Raw genomic sequence first — 22,920 nt, forward strand, 5'->3', positions numbered from 1 at the left:
CGGCGGGGGCGGTGGTGCGTGCGCATGACGCGGCGGGGAGGGCCCGGGCCGCGCGCTCCCGGTCCCGTTGTTGTTGCCGCTGGAGGCGGCTTCCAGGCAGCGGGATCGCGGCGCCGGGGAGCGCCCGGCAGCAGCGGCCCCAGCGTGCGCGGCGGCGCCTCCTGGCCTCTGCCCCCAGCCCTCGGCCCCATGCACTAGCCTCGCGCCGCCCGCTCCGTAGTCCGGGCCCCGCCAGCCCCGCGCGCCCGCCCGCCGCCGCCGCCGCCGCAGCGCCGCCCCGGGCCCCGGCCGGGCCCGCCTCGGGCCCCGCGGCTCCGGAGCCATGAACTTCCAGGCGGGCGGGGGACAGAGCCCGCAGCAGCAGCCGAGCCTGGCGGCGCCGGGAGGCAGCGGCGGCGGCGGCGCGGGGGGCGGCGGGCAGTTCGGCGGCGCAGGGCCGGGGGCCGGGGGCGGCGGCGGCCCCTCGCAGCAGCTGGCCGGCGGGCCCCCCCAGCAGTTCGCGCTCTCCAACTCGGCGGCTATCCGGGCCGAGATCCAGCGCTTCGAGTCCGTGCATCCCAATATCTACGCCATCTACGACCTGATCGAGCGCATCGAGGACCTGGCGCTGCAGAATCAGATCCGGGAGCACGTCATCTCCATCGAGGGTGAGCGGAGCCGGGGGCTGCGGGAGCCGGGGCGCGGTGGCCTCTCCGGCCCCGGCCGGGGGCTTCGCCGGCCTGTTCTGGCCACGCTTTCCCGGTCTGGGGGGTCCTTGCGCGCCTGAGGTCGGGGCCACGCGGTTTGCCGATCGCTGGCGCTGCAGAGCCGGCGGCCAGGCTTCGCCATTTCTCGTCTGGCGACACTTTGGGGCTGGGGGGCAGGTCCCGTGCCGGGGGACACGTTTTCTGATCTGCGGGCTCCAGGCTGTGAGGGTGGCGTCGCTGCGGGGACGGGTGCGCTGGGAGCCGCGGAGGTTCCGGGGCCCTGGGGCCCGGTCTGGTCGGGCATGGCCCAGGAGGGTGGGCGCGGCGGAGGGCCTCGGCGGGCCAGGAGGTGGGGCAGCTGCCGGAGAGGCGTCTCAGCTGCCGCCCCGGCCCTGCCCGCCTCGCAGCGGTGAATCGGAGCCTGCCGTTAGTGGATGGCAGCATTCCCGGGCCCGGCGCCCGCGGGCCCCGGAGGGTGGCGCTCCACGAGGCCCTCTCTGCCTACGCAGACCCCGCACGCCGCGGCGGCCGGGAGCGGGGCAGGCCTGGCGCGGGGCTGGGTCACCGGGGGCCGCGTGAGAGGCCTCTGCCGGGCCAGTGTCGCCTTCGCTGGGTCCAACGCGCGCCGGACACCCGCCGCTGCTCTCCAGGGAGCGGCTCCAGAGGCGAGCTGGGGGCTCCTGGGCGCTGACCGACCTCCAGGGACTCGGGTGCCAGGCGTCGGAAACTGGAACCGTGGGCCACTTAGTTACCCAGCGCTCCTTTCTCCAGGCTCTCAGGCCTGCACTTGGCAGCTGAGGGGCAGAGGAAGTGGGGGCACGCTGCTGGCAGATGTGCCAGGACCCCTGGTGTAGTGGGGACAGACAGCATCGGCAGCACCCCGCACTTCGGCGGCATGGTGACCTTTGAGCGCCCGTGGGGCAGATGGACCTGGGCCTGGGCCATCTGCTTCCTCCTCCTGCTCCTTTCCCTTTGAATGCGGTCGCCCCCCAGCAGGTGGTGGGTTCAGAAATGCCGGGAAAGGGCAGGGCCTTTTGCTGAGGACCTGGAGTTGATGGGAAGGGGCCTGTCCACTACTGGGGTCTCACAGGAAGGCCCCACTGGCGTCTTTCTTTGTGTGAGGCTCTTGGGGTGGAGTGTCCTTCCCCTGAAAAACCCCTGTCTGCTTTTAGGGGTCCCCATGGCTGAGGAAGGAGTCGTTGGCTTTTTTTGGAGGGGGGTAGGGGACCTCGTTTAGAGCTGGAGTTCCGCTCTGTTCTCGACATGGTCCCCTCTGACTTCTTGCTGTCCCTTGCCCAGCCCTTGCTCATCCCTCTCCAGGCTGAGTTCACTGTGAACTAATTAGGTGACAGGAAAAAAAAAAAAAAAAACCTCATTAGCTTGGATCTGAGTAAATGGCCTGAATCATCGGTGTGGCTGGGGACCAGGAGGTGGCATATGTGTGAGCCAGGGGCCCCCGAAAGAGAGGAGATGACCAATTTTTCCTCCCCAGTCTGAAGAGGAGAGCCGCCATTCCCTGTGGCTTCCCGCTTTCCCCCAGAGGAAGTAAGTTCCATCAGTGCCCAGATGCCTCCCTCACCCACCCCCCGCCCCCCACAGACCCTTTTGGAGGGGGAAGAGGCTTGGTGGGACAGCCATGGGGGGGGTGTGGAGGAAGGCAGGCTGAGCGGGGAGAGGCAGGGTCTCGGCTGGACACCACCTCTAACTTCCGATTCCTTAAGAGCAATCACCCACACCCCCTCCCCAGCTCAGGAGGTCTCTGGCCAAGCATCTTCTGTGATGTGCAAGCCAGCATTCTTGGGCCACACTTGGGTGTTCACCCCCGTCCTGAATCCAACACGACAGGCAGAATTTCCCCCTCTAGCGCCCACCCCCGTGACCAACTTCCCCACTGCGGTTTGGAAGTACCCTGCGTTCCGTCTACCACGCCTGGAAGCTCCGTGTCACCATCTCGGATTCTGGGACCTGGTGTCTCATTGTCACCAGGCCCAGCTGCTCCTCACACATCCGCTCGCAGCTCTCCTAGTCTCTACTTCCCTGCTTTTTCTTGGCGAGGCCACCTCCCTCTTTCCTCCGTCCCCCCCCCCTTTTTTTTGGCCAACCTCTCTCCTGGAACCCATCTTGATTCTCCACCTCACCCCTGCTTTCCCACTTCTGTCGCCCTAGCTTTTCCACTGTAGGCAGGCATCAAAAAGAAAAAAAAAAAGCCCAGAAAACTCCTTCTCCGATTTCTGCCCTATATCCTTCCTTTCGCCATCTGCCAAACCATATTGCTGCTGTCCTGCAAACAGCATCCCTGCCTCCCCAGCGGAGGGTGGGGTGGGGGGCAGCTTCACAGGCGGGGCGTTTCCCTGCTCACCCTAGGAGCCTGACGAGCTCCCCCCTCAACCCTCTGCCAGGGCCCCCGCAGACCTGGGTCGAGAGGCTGTTACATAAACACATCCATCACCAGGGAGGCCGATCCTATGTTTGCTAGACGTGAGCCTCTTAGTGGCGAGGGATGACATTTCCCTCGTGTGGAGTAAGCCTCACTCGGTGGTGCTTTGGTGAAGGGCATTCATCCTAACCCTGGAGGTGACCGGCGAGGTGTGGTCAGGGGTCCCTTTGGGACTGAGAAGGCTCAGTGGCACCCTGTCCTCCTGCCCTCTCTCAGCCCCTCTGAACCCTGTGGCCAGAGCAGGAAGAAGCAGAGGAACTCTGAGCTTTCCTGTGTTTCAGGACAGGATCTGGAGGGAGGGAGTTCCTTTTCCCTCCAAGGGCAAGGAAAGAGAGAACCTGTCCACTGTTAGGCCTTACGGAATGTATGAGGGTATCATCAAGAGCCAGGATGGAGGGGGAGACAGCTCACCGCCTGAGGAGTCTCTGAGCCACCCTCGCCGCCCTGGTTGGGGCATTGAGGCTCGGAGGAGTAAGGGACGTGATGGTGTGCCCCGTGTCCTAGAAAGAGGGCCTCAGAGGATCCAGGTCCAGATGGGGACAACCTAGGCACGTGGGACCCAGGTGTGCTGGGCCATGTGAGCTGGGAGCTGGGATGAGCTGTTGGGAAAGGCCGCCCTTGGGGTCCCCGCGGGTGGCCTGGAAAGGCAGGCTTGTCCCTGAGTAGCCCTGAACTCAGAGAGGTCTGCCCCGGGGTGACACACAGCCAGGAATCAGACCGTGGTCCTGGGCAGCTTTTCGTCAACTGGTTAACTTGTTCCTATGGCCCTTGGTGTTCCTGCAAGTTTTTTTTTTTTTTTTTGAGATGTTTTAACTTAGTTTAGTTTAAAAGCATGTTTTATCAATGTAACTTGTCTACAGTGTGCAAAAAAGGGCTCATCGCTCAGTCATGTCCGACCCTTGGTGACCCCATGGACTGTTGCCTGCCAGGCTCCTCTGCCCATGGGATTCTCCAGGCCAGAATACTGGAGTAGGTGGCCATTCCCTTCTCCAGGGGATCTTCCCGACCCAGGGATGGAGTGCGGGTCTCCTGCCTTGGAGGCAGATTCTTTACCATCTGAGCCACCTAAGGAAACCCCTATTGTAAAATAAAACTTCAGGAAAGTGAAGCCTCCAGCTGGTGAGCTGGGACACAGGAGTGTGGTCCTGCTGGAGAGCTGGCTTGGGGAGTGGCCCCCAGGATTGCCCCAGTCCTCAAGCTGCGAGGCCACCATGAAGAGGGAGAGAGTGAGGAGCCTGGCCTCTGCTGGGTCCAGGCCTGCCTTCTTCCAGGGGCTTTTAAGCAGTGAAATTCCTTGGTCGGGGCAGCACATGGCTGTCCTGTTACTCACTGAGGCATTGTCTGCCTACCTCCATGGGCTCTGGGCTTGGTAACATTCTAAAGGGACTCAGATAGAAAGAGGTGCGGGTGTTCCTGGTTCAAATCCAGGCTAAGGTGAGAAGGTGGCCCGGAACTGTGGGCAGGGCGGTCAGAGCCTCTGCAGCTGCAGGTCTCCCCAGAGCTGTAGATTCTGTCCCTTGTTTCCTCTCCTGTGACCAGATCCCAGCAAGAGCCCTGTGATGTGGAGAGAAGCATTGGGTCCATTCTGGAGACAGAAAAGCTCTGTCCTGAGCTGATTCCCTTCTCCTGCTCCTGGGGATAGGCATTCCCCAACCTGCTGATAACACGAGCCCGCGGGGCTTGCTGCCTTCAAGAGATCTCACTTGGTGGGTTTGGGATGGGGGCCCAGGGTGTGTAACATCCCCAGGGCCATTGTGGTAATTAGCTGCTTTGGGGAATGCATGCCTCTTGGGGGACCGGTTATTGAGGACTTTGCACTAAAGAGCTCTAGGAATTCTCAAAAAGAGGATATTGGTGTGGGTGCCAGGGGCCAGGGAAAGCTGCATCTGTTCCAGATACGTGTATTAGCTCCTGCAATGTGGCCCAGTTGCATCTAGCACTGCGGAGAGCAGGAGGGGAGGGCGGGGCAGAGCCAGCACTCTGGACACTGAAGGTGAATGGATCAGCCCTTAGCAGGTCCCAGAGCGGGGCCTGGGAGTGGCAAGAGTAAAGCCCAAGTTTTAAGAAAAGCAGGGCGAAGATGAGAGGCTGGGAAAGGCTTGTCAAGACCCCAAGCCTGCAGGAACTCGGTGGGGGGGAGCCTGGAGATGCCCCCCCACCCCCAACCATTTAGTCCTCCTTCACTGCGTTCCAGCTCTCTGCCAGATTTGCAAGACAGTCCGTGTTCCTAAACATACCCATGGCTGGCATGTACCGTAGCTTGCTTCTGCCATTTATTTATGCATTTATTTGTTTTTGGCTGTACCAAACATGTGAGACTTTGGTTCCTTCACCAGGGATCGAACCCACGCCGCCTGCAGTGGAAGCTGGAGTCTTAACCACTGGACTGCCAGGGAAGTCCCTACCATTTACTTCTTTAATTGAATGTGTGTGCCAGGCACGGGGTCTGGGAGATGCTCCGTGCAGGGGGAGCAGGTGTGCAAAGGTAGCAAGGGATGGGGCTCAAGGAGCCGCAGGCTGGTCTGCGTGCCTGAGCACTGAGTCCACAGGGGAAGGACCCTGGTGCAGGAGTTTTGAACGTTTTATCCTGTATAAATTCATTTACAGCTCACCTTGTTCCAGGAATCCACTCAAGGTGGCACGTAAGCCTGCAGGAGATGGGCAGTCACTGGAGGGTTGAAGCAGGAGCTGTCTGGTTGAAGCAGGCAGGTGTTATCTGAAAGCAGGTTGGGACTTCCCTGGTGTCTCCGATGGTAAAGAATCTGCCTGCAATGCTGGAGACCTGGGTTCAATCCCTGGGTTGGGAAGATGCCCTGGAGAGGGAAATGTCCACCCACTCCAGTATTCTTGCCTGGAGAAGCCCCATGGACAGAAAAAGAGGCCACAAAAGAGTCGAGCATGACCGAGCGATTAACTCTTTCCCTCCTCACTCGCATTTGAGAATGAACTCTCCATTTGGTGCCGGCTGGAGCAGAGGGCACAGGGCCACAGGGAAACCAGGCGGGAGAATTGGATGAATGAGCTCTTAGTGTCCATGCCGTGCATTTGGCCATGAGCCCTTCCGCGCCGCTGTCAGCGGGCCTCTGATCTCAGAACCTCAGAAATGGAGGGAGGAAGGAGACCCTAGCCTGGGGGAGCTGAGGCTGAAGGGGGCCGACCCAGGGCCCTGTGAACCTAGGGGCCTGTTCAGCGTTGCCTGAACACCTACCCAGGACCCTTTGGCTTGCCCCCATTCTCTGCAGGTAACTCGATTAAACAGAGAATAGGGGTTTTGTTGAAGCAGTTGCATTCTTCCTGTCATCTAGCCAGCTTCCGCCACACAGGCCAAGGGCACGGGGCAGCTGGTTTGGCCCAGGGAGCTAAGCTCTGGGGTTATGGAAGTGGGAAGGAGAGGTGACCCGAATCACCTGCTTTGAGGTGTGGACCTTGGGCTATGTGGTGTCCCACCAGTGAATATTCCTCGCCTGCCTGCTGGAGATTGTCATTAGGCCTCTGCCCTTGCAGTCTTCTCGGGTATGTGCATATCATTCCCATTTTGCAAATGAGATCGCCTAGGACCTAGAAGGTGTCCCTGATGGCTCAGAGGGTAAAGTGTCTGCCTGCAATGTGGGAGACCCCAGGTTCAATCCCTGTGTCCGGAAGATCCCCTGGAGAAGGAAATGGCAACCCACTCCAGTATTCTTGTCTGATGAATCCCATGGATGGAGGAGCCTGGTAGCCTACAGGTACAGTCCAAGTCACATCCCCAAGACCGCCCAGGGACTCTGCCTGGTTTTCCAGTTCCAGGCCTAGGGCTCTTCCTCTCACATGGATGGACTGATTGAGCTCTGCTGGGCCAGGCTGACATACAGTCAGCTGTGCTGGGTACTTCTCAGGCAAGCTTTTGACCTGGAGTTTCACTTTTGGAAGCTTTTGAGTACAACTTAAGGGCTATTCAGAGCTCTTCTCTCCTGCTATAGTTTTCTTCTGGATGTCTTGTATGCCCGGATGAATGATGCCTTTTGGAGGGGGGCTCTCCCTTCTGGGAGCAGCATGGATACTGCACGTGGTAGAAAAGATGCTCAGTCAGGAAACACTCCAAAATATTTGAACATCTAAAAAATATAAATATATGTTTAAACGGGGAAAATAACGCCTGCTTGTTAGAACACATTCCAGTGTGATAGGAAGTAGAAACACCCCACCCCTCCCGAGGGCACCTGCTGTCTGTCTGATGGGTATCTCCGATCTGCCTCCCTCCCGTATCTATCTACTATATCTAATTACTCCACGATCAATGATATTATTGCCATTTCATAGCAGAAGTGGGACTCTGGAAAATACTCCACCGGGGAGAAGGGAAACCAGAGCCGCAGATTCATGAAAGGCCTCTGTGTTCAAGCACCCGTCTGGCAGCTCCCCGTTGGGGAATCCAGAGACCTGGGATCTTCTTCCTATTCTGCAGCTGACTGGCTGCGAGAATTCAGGCCCCCAAACCTCTCTCCCCACCGTGGCCTGTCCTCCTGATTGTGGTCCTAGCCTGTGGGCCATCCGGGTCTTGGATTCCTGCTCCACGGAGGACAGATTCCATTCAGTGTGAGGTTCTGAGCTTGCCTACCTTGCACTGTGTATGACGCACACTGCCTGGCACAGAGCGAGTGCCCGGTGCGGGCTCGTGGTGATCTGAGAGGCTGCGTGGTGCCCAGGGCAGGGCTATGCAATCAAGCCAAGTCTGCTGGTGCCTAAATCTTTGCACACTGAGATCTTTACACACCTAGATCTGTTTATTCCCTTTGGACAGATTCCCAGAAGGAAGAAAATGGTAGGGCCATTGGGCTCGCACGACCTTCTGGGGACTTTGGCCATACATGCTACAGTACCCCGCAGGCAAACCCTTCCTGTTTTCTGGGGCAGAGACTCCCTGTTCCTGCCCGTACCCCGTCCCTGTGAAAGGAGAAGAGAAAGGATGAAAGGATTTTGTGTGTATTTGATTACTAGTGAGAGTTAAGATTCAACAATGGTTTTTTGATCACTGTATTTTGTTGAATTTCGTTCATATCCGTTATTCGTCTTCCCCGTGGTTTGTTACTCTTTTGCTTAACACGTGTTGTCGTTTAGTCGCTCAGTCGTGTTTGACTCTTTGCAAATCCGTGGACTACAGCACGCCAGGTTTCCCTGTCCTTCACTATCTTCCAGAGCTTGCTCAAAGCCATCTCCATTGAGTCAGTGATGCCATCCAGCCATCTCCTCCTCTGTTGCCTCTTCTGTGCCTTCAGTCTCTCCCAGCATCAGGGTCTTTTCCAGTGAGTCGCTCTTTGCATCAGATGGCCAAAGTATTGGAGCTTCAGCATCAGTCCTTCCAATGAACAGTCAGGGTTGATCTCCTTTAGGATTGGCTGGTTTGACCTTGCAGTCCAAGGGACTCTCAAGAGTCTTCTCCAGCACCACAGTTCAAAAGCATCAATTATTTGGTGCTTAACCTTCTTTATGGTTCAACTCTCACATCCATACATGACTACTGGAAAAACCAGAGCTTTGACTAAACGGACCTTTGTTGGCACAATGATGTCTCTGCTTTTAATACGTGTGGGACAGTTTTAATCTCTGAATTCAGAGCAGGCATACGTTGCTGGAGGTGAGCTGCGGTCTGGGTCTCTCTGGCGGCCCTCTGACCCTCCTGGGCCCTGGGCACCAAGATGAGTGAGCTCACACCACGTGGTTCCAGAGGGACATGCCTTTGCTGTTTTCGTGCCTGTTTATAGTGTGTATTTTCTTTCTCTTTCTTGTTTGTCAGCGCCCCTCCTTGCCACTGTTGGTGCGCCCGCCCACAGCAATTTCTCTTTTGCCTTTTAATTTGATGTTTTGATGGCTTGCGAACCTGGAACCCAAGCTGCTAGAGTGGGATTCGAGCCCAGCCACGGCCTTTCTGTGCGTGTCTGTGTCTGTGTGTGTGGTGGGGTGGGAGCCTGGGCACTCTGGGGGCTCCTGCTCTGCTCCTCGTGGGAGGGCCCAGCCCCTCTTCTGCACGTGGCCTCTTCCAGGGAGGGGTCAACACGATTGGACTCTTTTGGTTAAACAGGCCCTAAATGAAGACCCTTTGGTGAGAAATGCTATGAAGATTTGGTGGCTTTCAGTCCCCTCCGAAGCCCCCACTTATCTAGGTTATTGTTTCCAGACTCTTCTAGACCGTTTTACATCGGATGGTGCAGTAGAATGGAGCCTGCTGCCTGGATTTGGATCCCTAACACTTAGTGTGACCTTGGGTGAATTCCATAACCTTTCTGTGCCTTGGCTTCCTTGTGGCTAAAATGAGGTTAACAAGCACCCATCTCATTGCTGTGAGGTTGAAGTGTGTTAACGCGTGTGAAGTTTTTAGACCAGCCCCGGCTGTGTTCACAGCCGCTCCAGCCTCTGCAGGGCTGGGGCAATGACTTGGTGAGGTCATCACCTGCCGCTGTGGCTCAGCAGTCACGCTCCCTGAACCCAAGTGGGCAAGTGGGTGAACCTGGGGGGCGGAGTTGGGGGTAGGTTGGTCCAGCCTGGCAGACGCTGGGCAGGGGTGCTTGGTCCCATCTTGTCTGAGGTTCCAGCTGATAGACACAGACCCGGGACCACAGCTGGTCACAAGGAGTGTGTCACACAGACACCCAGCGTTGCTTTCCTCTGACTGTTTGACTGTCGATTAGTGTATTTCCTCTAATTCAGCACCAATTACATACGTGAATTTACACGTGTAAATTCAGATTTTCAGGTACCCATAATGAGAAAGTAAAAAGATAGGCAAGAATGGATACACGTGTATGTATGGCTGGGTCCCTTCGCTGCTCACCTGAAACTGTCACAACATTGTTCATCGGCTGTACCCTGATACAAAATAAAAAGTTTAAAACAAAAGGAAAAAGGAAATCAACTTTAATGCTGTGTTTTATTTAACCCATTGTATCTGAAATATTATCATTTCAATGTACAATTAATATAAAACTGTTTAATGAGCCATCTCACATTCTTTTTTCAACAAAGTCTTCAAGCTCCCCTGTTTTACATCCTCAGCGCCTCTCCATTTAGACTGGCCACATTTCAGATGCCCAGGATCCGCCAGTGGCTCTGGTATTGGAAGAAGGGCTCTAATTTTATCCTGTCAGATAACGAAAGAATACCTCTTCATTGGAAAAATTGAATATAGAAGTATATCCTTTTGGATTCATCTTCCTAAAGTATTACATTCAAAAAAAATTTTTGAAGTAATGTGACCTTCATGTATGTCCTGCCGTTTTCATTCAGTCATTCCACAAGCGCTCCTTTGCCAAGCACCTGCTCAGGCCACAGCGATGGGGGGCATACACATCCATTTAGAAGTGTTACTGAATTAGCAGTGGCTTTTTGTCGGCGCAGATTTTCTTAAAGCCTGAAAGTGTAACCAGCGTTGCGGGGGCTGGAGCACGAAGCGTGTTCCCATCGAGGGAATTCTCAGATTTCGGAACCAGAATTCAGAGTTCTGCTTAAGGTGGAAGGTGGGGAGCGAGCCCAGGCCCCGCTCTTTGGCAAGAAGCTGGAGGAGAGGGTGGGTGTCTGGGGAGAGAGCGCGTCCAGGCTCCTCTGAGTCAGCGTCTTGGTTGCGGATGGCTTTGCCCACGAGCCCCAGCATGGCTCACATCACTTGGGTTTGGTGGTTTAGTCCCACGTGGCTGCTGCTCTGCCCTACTTAACGTCCCCGCCCGCCCCCTCCGCATCACGGCCAGATAATCCTGAACCCAATCCTGAACCCCAATGAGGGGAGAGAAGGGGCGGGGAGGGACTCTCCCATCTGCCGCTGGGCCAGCGGTAGTGGGCTCGACCGGAAGTGGACGTGCCAGCGCAGGAACCTGTCGGTATGCAGAGCTCGGGCGAATGGCACAGTCAGGGACTGGCTGGCCTCTGCATATCCCCCTCAGGCTGGATGGAATAAAGTGCTGCACTGGGAGGTGCAGGCCTTTAGGGGAGAGTGAAGTCGCTCAGTCGGTCCGACTCTTTGTGTCCTCGTGGACCATAGCCTGCCAGGCTCCTCCATCCCTGGGATTTTCCAGGCAAGAATACTGGAGTGGGTTGCCGTTTCCTTTTCCAGGGGATCTTCTTGACCTGGGAGTTAAACCCAGGTCTCCCAAATTGCAGGCAGACTCCTTACCGTCTGAGCCACCAGGGAATCTGCTTAGGGGATAGGGTGCTGATTATGTAGCCAGTGGTGCAGGCCAGAGATGGTTCCGACGCAGGATTCAAGGCCACTGAGGAACAGCGGGGTGGGTGAGGCCCCCAGCTCTCTTCTAGTCGTGGTGGGGTTCTCCTTCCAGCTCACGGAGCAAGGGCGGGCTGGGTTATCCTGCCAGCCGTGGCCCCCTCAGCTGTGACCCCCAGCAGTGGTACCAGAACAAGTCACCAGCAAAGCCGCAGTGTACCCCTCACCCCATCCTGGCGTCTCAGGCAGGAGCTGTTTTTGTAAGGCTTCTTTTTCCTTCTTGGTCTGTGTTCTGTCTTTGTGCTGAGTAACGTGTATATAGAACAGCGGAGAGTTCGTAAACAGACACGTACGCTCAGAAAAACACGTGGAGCAGTCAGGCCCCTCTGAGCCCGCAGCACTGGTTGTTGAATCTCTCAGGCCACTTCCGGGCCCTGAGATTAGGGAGCCCACCCCCTCCTCCTCCCCTCCCCCTCTCCTCCCCTCCTCCTCCTCCTCCTCTATCTCTCCTCCCCCTCAAGCTTGGAGATGAGATGCTAGTGGAACCGCCCAGGAAGGAGCATCCCGCTGTATTGCAGCAATAAACACCACCTCCTTTGCACCAACTCCTTGTTAACCTTTGTCCAGGGAGCCAGCAGGGAACATGCTGATGGGCCGGGCTGGGCAGCCTTCTGCCTTCAGGAGGCCCTTGGATAAGCCTTCCTGAGTCCCCCTCCAGCCAGCCTAGAGAAGACAGAGGTCGTCACCCTGCAGAGCTCTCTGCTCCCAGCCTGTCATTCAGAAGGGGCATGCCATCCTGTGCTGGTGCCTACAGGCACCTCACCTCCCTCCCCGGTCCCCGTCACCTGCTGGCTGTGGCCCTGGGGCTGCACTCTGCCCAGTGGGCTGCGGAGACACTTACTGCCCTTTCCCCATGGGAAGAGCTGGGCTGTAAATTCGCCTGTTTCCAGTTCCATCACTCTCCTTTCTGGTGCAAGGCCCTGGTCTGTCCCCCCCGACCCCCCAAGACTCCCCTGGCCTGGTCCCTTGTGGGCCTGGAACCATGCGTGTCTTGCCCCTGCTGGCCCCGAGCTGGTATCCACCCGACTTGATGTCTCCCTTCTGGATGCTGAGCCAGTGGCAGGCGGGCCTCGGGCCCCCAGCCTGGTGGTGATCGGTGACCGGGGTCCTCCCTGCTCGGTTCAGAGCCCAGGAGCCCTGTGGGGCCTGGGGGTCTCTCGGGGAGCCCAGTACCACCTGTAGTGGCCTGGAGCAGCCAAGGATGGGGAGAGGGGTTGTCAGGGGCCTGAGGTGGAGCTGGGCTGGGAGGAGGCCGTCTGTAGCAGGGCTCAGCTTCTCTCTCCCAGGCCTGTCCTCCCGGCGGCCGAGTCTGGGCCGTGTGCTCTGCGCCTGACTCCAGCCTAGCCTGCACCGGCATGGCCCCCAGCTGACCCCCGGAGGAGGGTGGCAGCGGCGTGTGGAATTCTCTGTCCTCTCCTTCCTCCTCCAGGGCTCAGAGCTCGGTCAGAGCTGCCAGGTCGTGGAGAGCTCGGTGTCTTGCTTTCCAGCACATCGGCCAGTGCAGCCCTTAAACACCCCGCAGATGTTTGGGTGCGGCTGTCCTGCCACGTAGCCCTGGCGGGTGGTGGGGACAGGAAGGTGGTCACGCTCTAGCCCACTTTGTGACCCTCGCCCACCACCAGCGGGCCTGAGACCAAGGGAGGGACACCCGCCAGCATCTGGGTCTCGGGTGGGTGCGGGGGGCGAACAGGCCCTGTGTCGGTTTGTAGGGGGGCAGTCTGGTTGAGTCCAGGCCCAGGGCACCGGTGACATCAATACGGAGACCCTGACCCAGGTCCAAACAGCTTAACAGCGACCCGCTGAGGGGGCAGGGTGCCCAGGAGACCGGGAGAGAGTCCTTCCTCTGTCTGCAAGGGAAAACGCGTCCTGGAGGATGAGGGGGCTGGGTGGTCCAGGTCGGGAGCTGTGTGTGTGGTGGTGGGGTCAGGGAGGGGCAGGAGGGGAGGCCCTTCCGAATTCTGAACCAGGTGCCTTGGGCACTGTCACTTCCTTTCCTTCTGGTGAAAAAGTGAAAGTTGGGAGTTGCTCAGGCAAGAAGACTGGAGTGGGCTGCCATTCCCTTCTCCAGGGGGTCTTCCCGACCCGGGGATCCAACCCAGATCTCCTGTATGGCTGGCAGATCCTTTACCGTCTGGGTCGGGGAAGCCCTTCCAGTGAGTGAAAGTCACTCAGTCGTGTCTGATTCTTTGCGACCCCTATAGTCCATGGAATTCTCCAGGCCAGAATACAGGAGTGGGTAGCCTTTCCCTTCTCCAGGGGATCTTCCCAACCCAGGGATCAAACCCAGGTCTCCCGCATTGCAGGTGGATTCTTTACGATCTGAGCCCTTCCAGGGTGCCCCCTAAACTTGATCAAGGGTACAGTTGATTTCTGCAGCAAGTGGGCTATAGGTCCCAGAGCAGCTCAGCCAGGAGTGGGCTGTGTGTGGGGTCCCTCTGCTTCTGAGCAGGAGCGGTTAGGTACCAAAGATAAATCATATTTCTCAGAGAGTGCGCCACGTGCCAGGGGAGGCGGGTGGGAGGGGGAGCCCTGCGGCGTGCCTGGCTGCCGTGAGAGGCGCTGGGAGACACTGTTTTACCAGAGTCGTGATCGTATTAGGAAAATCGCTGGCGTCGTGTGTTTTTAAACTATTCACGAGTGCCACCCCACACTCCGGCACTTTGTTTGTACGGCAGACGGCAGACGTTGTAAGAATGACAGCTTCTGCTCTGGTGCCGGGGAGCGGCAGGTTCTGGAGTAAGGGGTGGTGCATCGGATCTGCTTCTGCTACATGTACCCCCTCCGTGCCTGCTTGTGGTTCCTGAGACTGCCTTGGGGTGTTGGCGCCCCCACCTTGCAGATGAGGGACCCAAGGCCCGTAGACGTGACAAAGGCAGGATCTGGACCTAGGACATCCGGTCTCAAATGCCGGGCTCTGAGCCGTCACGCGCTGCTGCACCGTGGAAAAGATAAAAGCTCTGAAAAATACAGGAGGAAATCAAAAGACTATTGTCTCATCTTGGGATGAGAGGATCCTCTTAAGCCAGACAGGAAACCCGGAACTCATAGACGGAAAGACGGACTGATTTTTTTTCCCCCCGAGCCTTTTATTTTGGAAAATAGCTACCTTGAATGATTCATGGTTAACATCTACCCATTTGCTTTCCCTCTGTCTCTCTCACACGTTTTTTATTTTTTTAGTGGAGGTAATGGTCAGTAGTTGTGGACACAATGGAGCTTGTCCCCCAAGCACTCTAGCGGGCATTTCCTTTGAACAGACCATCTTTCTACATGACTTCACAGCAGGGTCATACCTAGGAAGATGAGCGAGGACTTTCAACCATCACTGGATAGCTCATCCATAACCCAGTGTCCTCAAGGAACCCCCAAATGCCTTATATAACCTCTTTGTTTCCCCAAGTCAGGACGGCACAGGCCCCATTGTGATGCTTTTCCCTATCACGAAGACTGTTTTTTAAAAAGTTTGCTGAAGGTATATGGTTGATTTACAATCCTGTGTTAATTTCTACTATACAGCAAAATGACTTAGTTAAACGTATTCTTTTTCCATCATGGTTTATTACAGAATACTGAATATAGTTCCCTGTGCTATACAGCGGGTTTTCCTGACAGCTCAGTTGGTAAAGAATCTGCCTGCAATGCAGGAGACCCCGGTTCGATCCCTGGGTCGGGAAGATCCGCTGGAGAAGGGATAGGCTACCCACTCCAGTATTCTTGGGCTTCCCTGGTGGCTCAGCTGGTAAAGAATCTGCCTGCAATGCAGGAGACCTGGATTCGACCCCTGGATTGGGAAGATACCCTGGAGAAGAGAAAGGCTACCCATTCTAGTATTCTGGCCTGGAGAATTTCATGGACTAGTTTATGGGGTCGCAAAGAGTCAGACACGACTGAGCGACTTTGACTCACTCACTAGGCTAGATTTGTTGTGCTTACGAAGGCGCTCTTGGGACGGAACTTGTTCGTATGTATATAGTAAACTTATATGTAGTGTTTAGTGAAAGTCGCTCAGTCGTGTCCGACTCTTTGCGACCCCATGGACTATACAGTCCATGGAATTCTCCAGGCCAGGATACTGGAGTGGGTTGGTGTTCCCTCCTCCAGGGGATCTTCCCAACCCAGGGATTGAACCCAGGTCTTCTGCATCGCAGGCAGAATCTTTACCAGCTGAGCCACGAGGGAAGCACAAAACATTGTACTTACTGCGTAATAGTTTGAGTTTACTAAGTCCCAGACTCCCAACCCTCCCTCCCCAGCCCCCACCCCTTGGCAGTCCTGAGTCTGTTCTCTCTGTTTCTGTTTCAGAGATGTTTGATTGTGTCATAGTTTAGATTCCACGTGTACGTGATGTCATACGATACTTGTCTGTTTGGCTTGACTTTGCTTTAGCATGACGGTCTCTGGGTCCCTCTGTGTTGCTGCCAGTGGTGTTACTGCATTCTTTTCTGTGGCTGCCGAGTGTCCCGTCATGTGCACCACATCTTTGTCCGTTCACCTTTCATTAGGCATTCAGGTTGTTTCCATGTCTCGGTTCAGTTCAGCCTCTCAGTCGTGTCCGGCGCTTTGCAACCCCGTGGGCCGCTGCGCGCCAGGCCTCCCTGTCCATCACTGGCTCCCGGAGCCCGCCCCCCCGCGTGCACTGACCGGGCTATTGTTGACAGTGCTGCTGTGCGCACAGGGGTGCAGGCATCTGTTAGAACCACAGTTTTGTCCCAGTTTCCCAGGAGTGGGATCACTGGACCTTATGGCAAGCCTTATTTTTGGTTTTTTGAGGAACCTCCATGCTGTTTTCCGTAGTAGCCGCATGCATTCCCACCAGCCGTTGTCGAGGGGGCGGGGAGGGGGGGTTTCCTTTCCTCCACACCCTCTCCAGCATTTATTATTATAGACATTTTAACGGTGGCCATTCTTACCTGTCCATAATGCAGACTCTTGAAGAGTCTGGGGCAGGTTTTCTCATAGAAGGCCATGCCCTGATTCAAATGCTGGGGCCAGTGGTTTTTTTTAACTTGGTTCTTTTATCTCCGCTTGCTGCGCATGACCTGAAGTGAGGTGGGTGGGGGCGGGGGTGGGCTTTGGTGAGATCTAGGTTAAACCCTTTTGACAGGAATACCTCCTGTTGTGGCATGTCAGGTTCTGTTCTTGGTGATGCTAAAGAGATAATTACCAGATCTCCTCATCCTGAAGACCCTTTGCTTCCCCCTTTGTAATTCAGTCTGTGGGGTGAGACTTCTGCACCTGGGAAATAAACTGCTCCCAACAGCTCTCACTCAGTGGTTTTCAGTGCATCAGTGACCTGAATCTGTCCTGTTGGGGTTGCCATGTGGTGATTTTTCTCATCTGGACTTGCCTTCTGCAAGTCTTAGCTTGTATTCTTCTGTCAGTAAAAGCCCTTGGTTGTTTTTAGTATCGCTCTTGTCTTGTGGATATTTGTTGTCGTTCAGATGTTATAATCAATTACAAAATTAACAGATTTAATTACATTTTTGTAGACTACAGTAAGAGAATTCGCTTGCCATGAACATATGCCAGATAAATGGTTAAGATGCTTGTTACACAAAGAATTCCTCTAATTTCTTTTTTTGGTTGCACTGGTGGGTTGAGGGATCTTAGTTCCCAGCCAGGGATTGAACCTGGGGCCCTTGGCAGTGAAAGCACAGGGTCCTGACCACCGGACCTCCAAGGAATTTCCTCCTCTAAATTGTTAAGGAAAGAATTTTTAAACCCCAAAGACAATTAGACAAAGAATAGAACCAGGTGGACAGTTCAGAGAAGAGGAAATGCAAATTGTTGGTGACCATGAAAAGGCAGTTAGCCTCAAAGTAAGCAGGGGAACGCAGATCTGAAGAGCAAGGTACTGGGTTCCCCCTTTAGAAGTGGAAGCTGAGCTGATGACTTCTGATGCCGGTGAGAGTGGCAGTGTGTTGCTGGTGGGGGACTGGTCGGTGGCGGGGTGGGGAGCGGATTGCTGCCTCCTGTTTGGAAGAGTCATCAGGCATCATCCATGGACATGAAAAATTCGTATTTTTCTTTGAACTCAACTCTTCTACTTTGGGGCATGTAACCTATGAAACAACATACATAGGTACACGTGTTGGTTACAGCCTTGCTTGTAGACATTTTAAAAAAAGGAAGCAACCTGAAGGTCCTCAGTAGGCTTTAAGCATGAGTGAGGCCCATGCCCATGGGCTGGGGATGGTTGCCAGCCCATTGCATGAGCAGCTGGTCCAGCTGCCCAGGCTGGGCGTCGTGGTGAAGTGCTAAGTCCAGGTCCTAGCCTTGGGGTTCTGGTAGGGGGAGGGGACACTCATTCTGGAGGCTTCCACGTGAAGGAAAGAGAAAGGGGCAGAGGACCAAGGGCAGCTTTCTGAGCATGTTGTGAATGTGCTTTTTTAAAACAGATGATATTAAAAATTTTTTCTTCCTTTATTTCTTTGCACGGTGTCTTCATTGCTGCATGGGCTTTCTCTAGTGGTGTGTGGGCTCCAGGTTGCCGTGACTTCTCTCGTTGCAGAGCACGGGCTCTAGAGCGCAGGCTCAGTAGTTGCAGCTTATTGCTCTGCAGCATGTGGGATCTTCCCGGACCAGGGATCGAACCCGTGTCCCCTGCATTGGAAGGCGGATTCTCAACTACTGGACCACCAGGGAAGCCCCAGGAATGCGCTTTTATACCCCCAAATAAAATTCTAAAAAGGTTGGCAGAGTGCACATTTATTTGACTAGCCCCAGCCAGCTTTCTTCTTTCAGGTCCCACAGACCTGGGTTGGAAAGCTCTTGGGAGCCCTGCTCAGGCTGTGCAGTGACCCAGAGCTGCATGTTGGGGGACTTGGGGCCTTCAGGGCCAAGGGTTCAGACAGGAGAGTGCAACAACCACCCCCTCACCCCCTGTCTTTCTCACTCACCAGGTATTTCTTCCCTCACCCAGCCCTCATCCCTCACCCAGCCCTCATCCCTCATCCAGCCCTCATCCCCAGCTGGAACAGTCTTCCATTTCCTCTGTTTCATTTTCTTTGTACAAAAGTAGTGTATTCTCTACAGGCATTTTAGGAAACGGTGAAACACACATTTCACAGACAAATAGAAACAGAAAAAAAAAAAAAATCACTGCAGGGCCTAACTGCCAGAGTCGGCCTCTGTCATCATTTTGACGTGTTCATTTTTCCCTCTGTTTTTTAAGATGGGTCCATGTTCCCTGGCGACTCGCTAGTAAAGAATCCATCTGCAATGCGGGAGACCTGGGTTTGATCCCTGGGTTGGGAAGATCCCCTGGAGAAGGGAAAGGCTACCCACTCCAGTATTCTGGCCTGGAGAATTCCATGGACTGTATAGTCCATGGGGTCGCAAAGAGTCGGACACAACTGAGCGACTTTCACTTTCTTTTCACTTTCTGTGTTACATACAATTTTGTATCTTAAAAAAAAAAAAAAGATCATAAGGGTTGCTGCTTTGCTAAGTAAAAGTCTCTGCAGACATTATTTAATTATTTATTTATTTATTTTCTGGCCATGCCACCTGGCATGTGGGGTATTAGTTCTCTGGCTAGGGATCAAACCCAAACCCCAAGCACTGAGTCTAAACCACTGGACCACCAGGGAAGTCCCCAGATGCTATTTTAAATGGTTGTGCGATGTCCCACCGTCTGCAGACACAGTTGCTGAAGCCCTCACTTCCATGTTGGTGGACACTCTGGTTCATATCACTGTTTCAGAAGTGCTGGACTTCTTTGGGCCTCAAACTTTGTGTCCACATCAGAGGGTCTCTGTTGGAGCCCCTGTGGCTTTCAGTGTGAGGGGCAGAGGGCTGAGCTTCTGGGGAAGGGGGCTCACACGCTTGCCAGCATGGGCCTCATGGACACAAAAGTCATGCCTGTTAAGGGTTTGGTAGGTGAGAAGTGGAACTTCATTTTTAATTTCTATTTCTTTAAGTCCTAACTGAGAGTGAGCAATTTCCATGTGAATTGCCCATTTGTACTTGCTTTACTTTGTTAAGATTTTATGTGTGTGTGTTTTTTTTAAGTGACGTCTGTATGCTTTGCATGTTGGTGTGATGTTAACCCATTAGCATAGTCACATTTTTTATCCAGGTGTTGATTTCCCCCTTTGGGGGTTTCCCACATGGCTCAATGGTAAAGAATCCATCTGCCAATGCAGGAGACACAAGAGATGTGAGTTCAGTCCCTGGGATGGAAAGATCCCCTGGAGAAGGAAGTGGCAACCAACTCCAGTGTTCTTGCCTGGAGAATCCCATGGGCAGAGGAGCAAGGGCGGGGGCTGGGGGGAGCGGTGCGGGGATGCTGCAGTTCATGGGATCCCAGAGTCCGACACCACTGAGCGACTAAGCACAGCAGAGTCACATTTTTATCCAGGGGTTGATTTCTCTTTAGCTGTATCTTCTCTTAGGGTTTTTTTTTTTTAACAATTTTTTTTTTTTACCGTTTAGGACTTCATTTTTATGTCATGAATCTGTTGATCTCCTCTGTCTGTCCTTTAAATCCAAGGAGCCTTGTTGCAAATGGCATCTCTCAGGACCTAGCACAGCGCCCCCTGCAGCTTGACTGCAGCTCCACAAAGGCAGACTCCGAGGCCAGTGGGCTCCCCCTCCCCCACCGCTGCCCGGCCAATCTGTGCTGGGGGCGGGGTAGGGTCCCAGGGCGGCGGAGCCTGGTGGGCTGCCGTCTATGGGGTCACACAGAGTCGGTCACAACTGAAGTGACTTAGCAGCAGCAGCAGCTGGTGGCTGAGATCCGAGGCCCCAGGCTTCAGGGAAGTGGTAGGCCGGGTGAGGCAGGCGTGCAGGGGAGCGCGGTTGAGGGTGCCCAGAGGAGAGGTGGAAGGGACCTGCCCTCGTGGGGTCTCCAGGCTCAGGACGGACGTTTGAGAAGATGGTTTGCAGGGACCCCTCCCCCTCTGCCCTGTGTGTCATCCGGCTGTGGCTAATGGCAGACCAAGGAGAGGGAGGGGGTCCATCGGGGGCTCCTGGTGGGCTCTGCCTGTGGCGTGAGTTCACAAAGCAGGGCGGGTCTGCCTGTGACCTTGACCCCCACGCCCTTCTCATCTCTCAGCCGACGGCCACATGGGGAGGCTGCAGTCGGCCAGGCAGTCTCTAAAGCTCCCTTGGAGTTGGCCTCCTGTGAGCCCCATGCAGTCACCAGGGTTCCCTCGTGCTGTTTCATGGTGATGCTGTGGCCCGGGGACCCAGGCCTCGTAGCTGATTACCTGGCTGGGCAGGGAGTTGCCAGCTGAAGACAGGGTAGAATTAAGAAGGAAGCCAGGTCTCCGATGCCACTGAGCGTGCACAGGCCAGGCCTCTCAGCCGCCGTGGAGATGCGCCTTGTCACCTCCTACCTGCCTGGTGCCCTCAGGTGCGATGCCTTCCCCACCCCAGCTCCAGGGATGCGAGAAGATCCTGGGCAGTGCAGGCATCTCAGTGGACAACGACCAGCTCCACAAGGTCATCCGTGAGCTGAAAAGAAAGAACGTCCCAGACATCATGGCCCAGGGTGTCGGCAAGCTGGCCAGAGCACCCGCTGGCCAGGGACCGTGGCTGTCTCCACTGCCCCAGGATCTGCAGAAAGACTAGAAGGAGGAGCCAGAGGAGTCAGACATAGGGTTTGGCTTATTCTACTAGAGTCCTGCTCCTCTGCAAATAAAACCCTTTTACTTTAAAAAAAAAAAAAGAAGCCTGAAAACCAACTGCCAGGTGCCAAGGCTCTGATTGCCACTCCCAGTTGCTCTGTGATATAAGCGGGCTGGTGGGACTGGGAGCGCTTGCTGGTGCTGAACAGAAAGTGTGCACTTGAACCGGCTACTTGGGGCTGGACAGTGGAACCCTTGCAGGGTGGTGGGGACAAGGTGTTGCAGCGTAGGCCCTGCTTTTGTATCCTCTGTAATGGGAATTCAGATGCTTTTATTTACTTACAGCTTTATTTTATTGACATAGTTGAGTTACGATGTTGCATTTCTGGTGAACAGCAAGGTGATTCAGTTACGCACATATAATCTTTTTCATATTTTTTTACATTACAGTTTAGTACAGGATATTGCATTGATATTGATCTTCCTCTGGAGGAGGAAATGGCTACCCACTCCGATATTCTTGCCTGGAGAATCCCCACGGACAGAGGAGCCTGGCAGGCAGTAGTCCATGGGGTTGCAAGGAGTTGGACACGGCTGAGCCACTGAGCACACACACTTTGAATATAATTCCCCGTGCTGTTCCCTTGCTGTTTATCCATTCTCTACATATGATAGTTTGCATCCTCTAATCCCAAATTCCCATTCCTTCCCTCCCTCACCCGGAATTCAGATGCTTTTCAACTTTGGTCCATTAGACTCTCAAACTACCCAAGTCTTTATCCTTAATAGTGTGCACGGATCCTCAGCCCCCCTTTCCTTGAGACCCTGAACTTATACATCTGTACTGGAGTTCCCAGGTTGAGGAGCACTCCTCTGTCTTGCAGCAAAAAGGGTACAAGTATTTGAATACTGTATTGCGTCTCCCCTTTATTAAAATATTTTACTTCTGTTAAAAAAAGTTGAAAGCAGACTTATGAGCATGTTGATGCTGCTGATAAAGGACTGAGGAGCTACAGACTGAATGCATTTTCGAAACCTGTTGGACTGGAAGAGGCAGATTTTTAGCTCATGGGATTCGGCTGGACCGTTGTTCAGTTCTGAAGGAAGAGAACAACCTTTAAAGACAGATAAAATGCAGGACACGTGTCTAAACTGGGATGAAAAGGCTGAGTGCCTCAACGGGGCATGCAGTTTGACCTTCTGAGGCCAGAGTCCCCTCAACCCACCACAGCGAGGCTCACCCCACCTTCAGGGTCGTCGGAGGATTCTGAGGGATTTGGAGGTGCACACGGTGTTCCTGTCCTCTTTGGGGGAAAGCTGTTGAAAGGCAGCAGAATTTTCTCGGCGGAACACATGGTCCTTAGTGGTGATGCCTCTCAGCAGGGAGCTATGTCTTGTCTGTCTGGCCTCCCTCAGGGTTTTAGGGTGAGATTAGGAGGCCGGTTTTTCCAGGAGTCATGTATGAATGTGAGAGTCAGACTATAAAGAAAGCTGGGCGCCAAAGAATTGATGCTTTTGAACTGTGATGTTGGAGAAGACTTTTGGGAGTCCCCTAGACAGCAAGGAGATCCAGCCACTCCACTCTAAAGGAAATCAGTCCTGAATATTCATTGGAAGGACTAATGCTGAAGCTGAAGCTCCAATACTTTGGCCACCTGATGCGAAGAACTGACTCCTTGGAAAAGACCCTGATGCTGGGGAAGACTGAAGGCAGGAGGAGAAGGGGACAACAGCGGATGAGATGGTTGGATGGCATCACAGACTCAATGGACATGAGTTTGAGTAAACTCTGGGAGTTGGTGGTGGACAGGGAGGCCTGGCGTGCTGCAGTCCATGGGGTCGCAAAGAGTCGGACACACCTGAGCGGCTGAACTGAACTAGGAGGCTGGTAGGGGCCGTTCAGAGGGGACTGAGCCTTGCTCAGACTTGGTGGACAGAAAGAAAAATGAAAAAACTGCTAGCCAGTAGCTGGCTTGC

General features: G+C 54.7%; 1 protein-coding gene across 5 annotated transcripts in view; it reads left to right on the forward strand.

Moving 5' to 3' along the window:
• AGAP3 (ArfGAP with GTPase domain, ankyrin repeat and PH domain 3) overlaps positions 1–22,920 on the forward strand; it is a 56,531-nt gene continuing 33,611 nt past the window's right edge. For 4 of the 5 annotated variants that reach the window (XM_027969021.2, XM_042249269.1, XM_042249272.1 and 1 more), the window contains exon 1: positions 1–647. In XM_027969021.2, the coding sequence (XP_027824822.1) occupies positions 323–647 (325 nt within the window). In that variant the 5' untranslated portion in view covers positions 1–322. The other variant, XM_042249270.2, reaches the window with a different exon arrangement.

Source organism: Ovis aries, chromosome 4 (assembly GCF_016772045.2).
Source record: "Ovis aries strain OAR_USU_Benz2616 breed Rambouillet chromosome 4, ARS-UI_Ramb_v3.0, whole genome shotgun sequence".
Lineage (NCBI taxonomy): Eukaryota > Metazoa > Chordata > Mammalia > Artiodactyla > Bovidae > Ovis > Ovis aries.